This window comes from Medicago sativa, chromosome 4 (assembly GCF_051527215.1).
Source record: "Medicago sativa cultivar Bolivia chromosome 4, Bolivia_mono, whole genome shotgun sequence".
Taxonomy (NCBI): domain Eukaryota; kingdom Viridiplantae; phylum Streptophyta; class Magnoliopsida; order Fabales; family Fabaceae; genus Medicago; species Medicago sativa.
The window spans coordinates 79390204-79399186 of NC_140752.1; the positions used below are offsets into that span (position 1 = coordinate 79390204).

The 8983-nt window shown below is 34.2% G+C and overlaps 1 protein-coding gene across 1 annotated transcript; it reads left to right on the forward strand.

The window, feature by feature from the left end:
- The first annotated feature begins 1601 nt into the window (after positions 1 to 1601).
- LOC146932347 (SNF2 domain-containing protein CLASSY 4-like) lies at positions 1602 to 6470 on the forward strand. Its single transcript, XM_085704003.1, has 3 exons — positions 1602 to 3410; positions 3645 to 3779; positions 4469 to 6470. Exons 1-3 carry the CDS (start codon positions 1680 to 1682, stop codon positions 6362 to 6364), a joined length of 3762 nt encoding a protein of 1253 aa, XP_085560129.1. The 5' UTR covers positions 1602 to 1679; the 3' UTR covers positions 6365 to 6470.
- Positions 6471 to 8983: the final 2513 nt, after the last annotated feature.

The window sequence follows — 8983 nt, forward strand, 5'->3', positions numbered from 1 at the left end:
TGGTAATGGGTTGGGATCTGGGAGTGTGCTCCTCCTTGAGGTTTCATGTTCGATTCTTTCCAGTACCAATTTAAGTGGGCTAATTTAGCTTCTTACAAAAAAAAAAATATTAGCGACAAAATCAAGTAATGGTGTTTTAATACTAACCATAAAATTTAGTGTTTCAACAACCACAAAATAATCAAGCAATTGGACTTAAATGGTTAATGAATTTCATCAAAGAATTGTTTGGAGGAGTTTCAACAACCACAGAATAATCAAGCAATTGGACTTAAATGGTTAATGAATTTCATCAAAGAATTGTTTGGAGGAATCCAAATTTTGATTCTTAGATGAAACAATTCTTGACCAGATTATCCAGATTATACATACCTCACAGTCGAACTAAAGTAATTACCTAAAAAATATATAATCCAAAACTCAATTGTTAAAATTTAAAAATAAATTGTCCCCATGAGCTTCGCTCACTTGATAAGGGATAATGCATAATTTATGCAGGGGCGGGGGTTTGAACCCCGGACACCCCACTTATTCACCTTTAAGGTGAATTTCTCGCCGCTAGGCTACTTGACCAAAAAAAATTAAAAAAAAATCAGAAATGCTCCTTCTCCAACAAGCCGGTCCTAGTTTTTTCTCTCTAGAATTTCTCTTCTCGTTTCCTCATTGAGGGGTGGTTTTGGGTCAATTTTTGACCTGAAATCACCCCTCTTTATCTTTTTCCTCTTTATTTCAATCTAAATAAGTAATTTTCACATAGATCTAGGTTTTTTCTTCGTGATTTGATCATCTAAGTGTGGTGGTGTGTTGTTTGTCGTCTTGTGCGGCGTTGTTTGGTTTTCTGTCTTCTTGCGGCGTTCATTTGATTCATATTGAAAGATCGATTATTCATTCAATCAAAGAATTAGTTTCAACGTTGCAGATCCGGACACATGGGTATTCCGGTCACTTTAATTTTATCATATATTTTTGTATATATTATGTCGTTATATGCTATTAACTTGGATGTTAACGGTGTTAAATGATGTATTCAATTTGAATGAATGAATATCATTTTGTTTTTGTAAAAAAAAAAAAATAGACACATTTACAATTTGGCTAAAAAAATAAAAAGATACGTTCACACACATATATAGGGATATATATATTAATTTGAATCAAGATTTAACTAAAATTAATCTTTCCTTCAAAAAAAAAAACTAAAAAATATCTTAAATATCACCTAAAAAAACTTAAATATACATTCAAATCAATAATAAAAAAAAAAAGAAAGAATCTATTTACTCATTTATTTTATTTCTAAAAAATAGGAGCAAATAAATAAAATAAAGAGTGAATATTGGAAGAAGATCTTGGAGTAATATTTAGTTTTCGATTCCCCTCGTTGGCGCCATTATTGTACTTTACATATTTAGCATTCTCTTCACTTTCTCACTTCTTTTCTCTCTCTACTTCTTTCATACGTTTTCTTTCAATCTCTCATTTTCTCTCTATTTCTATTTCTTTCACACCAACTTGTGGTATTTTTTTTTCCTTTGTGAACTTTTTTTGGGTATATATCTTGAAACCCTTTTCAATATAACCCTAACACAGACAAAGATACATTAAAAACCCTAACACGGACAGAGAGATTAAAAGAATACAAGTGAAGTTGTTTGTTTTTCTTTTTGTTGTTGTTTGTGATGGCTGGTGTTTCTAGCAGAACTCGTAGCAAGAATGTTCCGTTGTTTGGTTCTCTTTTACTCGGTGGTTCATCAAAACGGAGACAGAGTGATGAAGAAGATAAGGGTTTGGACTATGTTTCTGGTTCTAAAAAAAGGAAGATGAACAAAGAAGCTTTTGTTGTTCCTGCAGATGCTGAGGTAGTTTCCATCGATGATGATGATGATGAATATGAAGATGTTGGTCAAGAAGGGTCAGAGCATAGTGATGAGAAGATGTCTAAAGATGGAAAGTTTGTTGATGAAAAGTGTGAGAGGGCACAGGATAACCCGGTTTCGATGAGTTCAGATGAGTATGGTGAAAGTGATGAAGAACACTTTGTTGATTCTGATGCTGATAATGAAGAAGAAGAAGAAGACGAAGAAAAAAAGAAAGAAGATGATGTTGTTAAAGAGGGAGTAAAAAGTGATGAAAGTGGGGGAATTGGTAGGTTTTCTGATAAAGGTGAAAAGGTTATAATTGATTTGGATGATTCTGAGGAGAGTGAGGAGGAGGAGGATTCTGATGAGAGTGAAGAAAATGACTCTAGTGATGAAGATTTTGCAGTTGATGAACTGAATGAAATTTCAGACAATGATGATGACAGTTCTTCTAGCTCCTCTTATGTTGATGATGATGATGAGGAGGAGGAGGAGGAGGAGGACGAGAAAAAAGAGGGTTATAGAAAAGACTTCAATGTGGTGGAGGAATTAGTAAGAAAGGTGAAGAGTCAAAAAAGGGGAATTTCTGAGGGTAATAATGAGGAAGTAGATGTTGAGAATAGTTCATCTTCTGATAATGATGATGAGGAGATGGTGAGAGAGGGGAAGGATAAAAAGAGTGGAATTTCTGAGAGGAATAATGAGAAGGTAAATGTTGAGAATAGTCCATCTTATGATAATGATGAAGAAATGGTGAGAGAGGTGAAGGGTAAAAAAAGTGGAATTTTTAAGAGGAAATATGAGAAGGTAGAGAATGAGAATAGTCCATCTTCCACAAATATTGATGAGTTGGAGCATGCATATCATGCTAGTGTTTCCTCCTGTACCATTGAGAAGAAGGGTAGTTCTTCTTCTAAACTGAATGGAGTATTAGAGACACTGAAACCAATGAGTGTGGAAGTGAAAGTGAAAAATCTCTCTGATGAATGTGTGAATGTTGGAGTGAATGCCAAGTCAAAAGCCAAATCCAAAGACAAAACCAAAGAAAATTTTGGTGATTCTGATCGAGGAAAAGATCAATTTGTTAAAGGCTTAGATGTTGAAGGAGTTTCTTCAGTTCATAAGAAGCAAGAAAAGATGAAGGAATCAGATAAACAGAAAACAATGGAGAACAAAAGAAGGGATTATAAAGGTAGAGCTAACATCTGTAATGGTGAGAAGAAGGAATCTATAGATAACAATAGTTTGAATCAAAGCGTCAAAAGCACAAATTTTACGCGGAAGGAGTTGCGTTCACTCGAACTCCTTGTTAAATGCTATTGGGAAAGAAAGAATACCATGAACAATGATTCAATTGTGTTGGAGGTCAACGACGATGGTGTTGGTCAGCAAGATACACGGTCACCACCATTCTCTGTGGAGACACCTCGTGAACGGATATGGAGCCTTAAAAAGGTGGAAAAGGTACAAAAGACCAGGGAGGAAGAGGTGGAGGAAGTGTTATGGGATGAATTTGATACAGCCCGTAGAGAATCTGACGCTGAATCCATGGTAATCCTCCTCTATAAGAACATTTAAATTTGAACTTTGCTTTTAAATTTTAATTTGTGAACTATAGGACTAGTGCTTAAGCTTTGTGAACTAATAGCACTAGTGCTTAAGCTGATTTTGATTTTTAATTTAAACTGTTTATATGTTAAACTTTGGTGATCTAAATGATATCTATAAGATTCACAATGAGATTCGTAAGGAAAAATCAGTGACATAGCGTGTTACTCTCTGCAGATTGGAAATTTAGGAGAAAACGGAGGTCCATCGTTCCGCTGTGAACATGATACTTTTCTCGATGAAGAGATTGGTCTATTTTGCAAATTGTGTTATGAGGTTGTTACTGAGATCAAATATATCTCACCACCTGTGGTAAGCACTGTTTCATGTTATTTATGTAAAATAGCCTGGTTAATTTTTTAATTTTGATCTGGATAGCGAAATTTTAAAAAAATGCTATTGTTCCGCAATAGGCGGCGATTCAATATTAAGTGTTGTCTAATTGTGTGGCTAAAGTGGCGCTATTTTGAACATACCGCCTTATTTTGTGATCCTCGATTGACAAACTGATTCACATTATTTTTTTCATTCTCAATACATTAAAATTCGCAATATATGTTAAAACTGAAGAGAAAGGACCAATTTCTGTGATATTCAATGTATTATTATGATTTATGGCATTATAATGACATTTAGTACTCATGTTGTAATGGAAAAGGACCTTAGTTGTATGTTTGTTCTGATACGAGACACATGTTTGTTCTGGAAAAGGACCTTACTTGACACTTTACTGATATGAGACTTTGATAACAATTTGACTTTTTTTTTTAAGGGAATTGATAATAATTTAATGAAAATGACAAATAAATAGGATTACATTTTTTACTACATAAGAGACAGTTAAAAAAGATCGGATAGTTAAGTATTTTTCCATTTATTTGTTTTTTCTCAGGTTATTTCAATAATTTTTCTTGCTGTTAGATTAATATTTTGACATCACGCTGATATAAGGTTTGATAAGAGGCACTGAATTTTGCATACTTGTTTTTCACGTGACACAGATTGATAGATTTCCCGGTGAAGGTTCAGGAAAAAAAGCATCATTTGATGGAGTAAATGTTTCACATGTTGATGGATCTCAGTTAAATGTTTCTGATAATGATTCAGAGACTAATTTCTCTCGCAATGAAGGCACAGTTTGGGACCTAATTCCTGGTGTGAAACAAAAATTATATCCTCATCAACAAGAAGGCTTTGAATTCATTTGGAAAAACTTGGCAGGACACACTGAGCTTCAAAAGTTAAAGAATTCCGATCCTTCCAGCGAAGGTGGCTGTATTATTTCTCATGCTCCTGGAACCGGAAAGACAAGGCTGACCATAGTGTTTCTCAAGGCATATTTGAAAGCCTTTCCCAAATGCTTGCCGATTATTGTCGCTCCTGCTAGTATACTACTAACTTGGGAGGATGAATTCAAGAAATGGGACATCGGAGTTCCATTTCACAATTTAAGCAATCCCGGGTTATCTGGTAAAGAGCATCCTGATGCGGTTGAAACATTCGATATGTTTAATACACAGCATAATATTCATGAAACACGGATGGCAAAACTGATTTCTTGGTTCAAAGAACCAAGCATTCTTGGAATCAGCTACAATTTGTTTGGGAAAAAATGCCAAGATAAGAGAAAGCATGAAAATGTGAATGAGAGAGAAGGAAACTGTGATATGCGAAAGGTTCTACTTAATTCTCCTGGGTTGTTAGTTCTAGACGAAGGACACACACCAAGAAATCAAAGAAGTCATATTTGGAAGGTGTTTTCGAAGCTTCAAACACAGAAGCGTATCATCCTTTCCGGAACTCCATTCCAGAACAATTTCTGGGAGCTTTACAGCACCTTAAGCTTAGTGAAGCCTTCTTTTCCTAACACAATACCGCCTGAGCTAAAAAGTTTTTGCCAAAATCAGGGACTTAAATCATCTAAAAAATGGAATTGGGAACCAGTGTTGCTCAACAAAACAAGAGACCCTTCTTATGATCAGATCAAGAAGTTTAAATTGCTAATGGATCCCTTTGTTCATGTGCACAAAGGCGCGATCCTTGAAAATAAGCTTCCTGGGTTAAGGGACTGTTTGGTGACTTTGAAGGCTGGTAGTTTGCAGAATGAAATTCTGAAGAGGATTACACGTTCTCAGAACACAATATTTAACTTTGAACGTAAGGTAGCATTAACATCTGTCCATCCATCGCTTTTCCTTGAATGTGCCCTTTCAGAAGAAGAAAAATCTGCTCTCGACAAGGATCAGCTGGAAAAGCTTAGACTGAACCCACATGAAGGTGTCAAAACAAAATTTTTGTTGGAGTTTGTTCGGCTATGTGATGCTTTTCACGAGAAAGTTCTTGTGTTCAGCCAATTCCATGCTCCTTTACAATTAATTAAAGACCAATTAAACTCAGCTTTTAAATGGTCTGAGGGAAAGGAAGTGCTGGTCATGTCTGGCGAGGATCCTCCAAAGGTCAAGCAATCCGTAATCCATAGCTTCAACGATGAAAATTGCCAAGCAAAGGTTTTACTTGCATCTACAAAAGCTTGTTCTGAGGGAATTAGCTTAGTTGGAGCTTCAAGGGTGGTATTTCTGGATGTTGTATGGAATCCTTCGGTCGAAAGACAAGCTATCAGCCGAGCGTATAGGATTGGTCAGAAGAGAGTAGTATACACGTACCATCTGCTCGCTGAAGGGACTACCGAGGAAGAAAAATATGGTAAACAGACCGAAAAAGAAAGGTTATCTGAGCTCGTTTTTTCAGCAAAAAATGCTGCCAATAATGGTGATAAGTCCAAGAGCTCTTCAGTGAACTTCGAAGATAGAGTTCTTGATGAGATGACTAAGCACGAAAAGCTCAAAGGCATATTTGTTAAGTGCGTAGTACTGAGGAAGGAGCTAGATGTGGTCTGAGAGTTTTGGCCGTGGATCCAATGTCGTGTTTGGATACATTTATGTGTTTGCAAGAACATCAAATTTTCAATCAATTAAGTTTCTGTGTATAGACCAAGGACTACTTCCAAAGGTAAGAATATTTTTGTCTTTGTATTTTGTTAGTACTCATGATGAATCAATGGTATACTGTAACCAAAGGTTAAACAAAAAACAAAAATGCTCTTAATTTAACCATTTTGATTAGCTCTAATTATCTCTATGTTGCTTTATTTTTCAGATCATGCTTCTGATGTAGCTCTTTATTTGTTTTTGCAGATTCTTCAACATTGGTCACTACACAAAATTTAATGCAGGCTTGTTAAATTGATGAAACTAGGTTTCATAAGTAAACACATTAGGATATCATTTATTACTATATGTTAAGTAAAGCAATTTCTTTCCTAGGACTTACAACTTAGGATATATATTACTATCTGTTAAGTAATGCAACTCCTTTGCTAACTTAGGATACATAACAAGTCATTTATACATTTATGTTATCATTTTACAAATTATTATTAGAATAAAAAATAAATGATCGTTATTTCTTCAAAAAAAATGATCGTTATTTTATTTTTATTTTATATACATGCAAACAAATTACGTCGAGTTGATAAATAATTTTGCTATATGCTTTAACAATAATTTGTAGATAAATCGATGTACGAATAATTTCCATATGCATTTGTTCACAGCACACTAGAGAAAAGACAATTATTCTTGTGTGAACCTATTAACAAAGATAGGAGCTACATTTACTTAGATATTGGAGCTTTGTTCTTGCTCTTTTCTTCCTGTTATCTGCTATAAGCAAACAGAGGAACTACATATGCATATCCATTCCTTCTTTCCTGATATTGGAGTTTTCTTCTTGCTCTTTTCTTCCTGTCATCAAATAGGACTTTGTAAAATGTTGAACTTTGTATAAAAATGTTGAACTTTGTAAAAATCTAATGGATGTGGCTCAGTTGGTTGGCCAAGCTGAGATTATCAAATAGGACTGCAGAGAGGAGACATATCGAAAAGGAATTGATACAAATATGCTATAGTTTGATACAACTAATGTATTGAAATGAAATTGGAATGTGGATGACATATACGGACCATTATGCTGCTCTTCCAATATGATGATACCCTCACAAAGATGATTCATCGTTCGTAAAACTACTGAAAGTGAAAACAGCAATTCATTTTCATTGATATTTATCCGAAATCATATAAATTTCTTCAAAAAGTTGCTCAACTTGCATCAATCTTATACAACTTGTTTCCTTTTGCAAATCTTATGGTGTGTAGATTTCTTCATTCGCTTTATATCTAAGACTTATTATGATTATGAAGGAACAAATAAATGAATCAATTCTCATTAAGTGTGATCAAAGTGATAGTACAGCTTATATAGGAGAAGTGAAATACTATAGGAACTATGCTACACTAACTGTATATTAACAAACACTCTAATACAGTTAGGTAAATGTAACTAACTGATAACTTGTACATCAAGTTATTTCTAGGCTTATTAGATCATTTGGTCCCCTGAATAATTTCATATTTTCATTTTGGTCCCACAATTAATAAAACAGGCGTTTTAGTCCCTCAATTTTTTCTCTGTTTGCCAAATAAATCCATGGGTGTTAACTTTAACCCCAAATGTCTATAGTGGATCAACATTATAGATGGTCCTCCATAGATTTTATTAATTTTGTTAATTTTAACCCTTTGATCTTTTTATTTAAATATAAACTGTTGGGATCGTGCAGGTCTATTTTAACTTAGAGTGAACCACCTACAACTAATTTTTGTTTGCTTTTTTCATCTTCTCTTATTCTTAATTTTCATACTATCTTCACAAACCTTCATCATCTTTCATACTCCCTCCGTTTCAAAATGAGTGTCGTTTTAGGTGTTTACACACATATTAAGAAATGCAATGATTAAGAGAAAGATAATGGTTATTTTACCAAATTATCCTTATTAACTATTGGTTAGTTTTAAAAGTAATACTTTGGAAGTTGTGGCAGAGTATTAATTGGAGGGTACAATTGAAAAGAAAAAGTTATTATTGCATTGGAAACTGAAAGCGACACTCATTTTGAAACAAATTTTTTTGGCTAAAGCGACACTCATTTTGAAACAGAGGGAGTATAAAATAAAAAAATAAAAAAAAAACAGAATTTTTTCTTTCATAACTTGAAATTAAGTAGCCCAAAAAGAACTCTTTCATTTAACCATAAATCAAAGGTATGGTTCCTCCGTACCAAAACGTGAACATTGCATATGTATCACAATCTTCTTCCTCTTACTTGGAGTTATACTCCTCATCTTATGGCTTGCATACCATCCCTCAAAACCTCACATCACAGTCACAAGTAACACATTCAGCAACCTAATCAAAACCCAGAAAATTATGACGTTACCGTAGCAGCCAGGTTGGAAGGAGATTTGCGAGTACTGTTGTTCATTGGTTCCAGAATCACAATAACAATCAAATTTGCAAGTTACTGTTCATTACGGTTACTATAACAATCAAATTCCAGAATCACAAAATATGCAATTTTGTTTACAATTGCCCTAAAATTGAAAAAAAAACCTAACCCT

Excerpts from the sequence above, each read along its gene's own strand:
- LOC146932347 (XM_085704003.1), top strand. The coding sequence starts at position 1,680 with ATGGCTGGTGTTTCTAGCAGAACTCGTAGCAAGAATGTTCCGTTGTTT. Across the intron at positions 3,411-3,644 it reads AATCTGACGCTGAATCCATG|ATTGGAAATTTAGGAGAAAA; the intron begins GTAATCCTCCTC and ends TACTCTCTGCAG. Across the intron at positions 3,780-4,468 it reads AATATATCTCACCACCTGTG|ATTGATAGATTTCCCGGTGA; the intron begins GTAAGCACTGTT and ends CACGTGACACAG.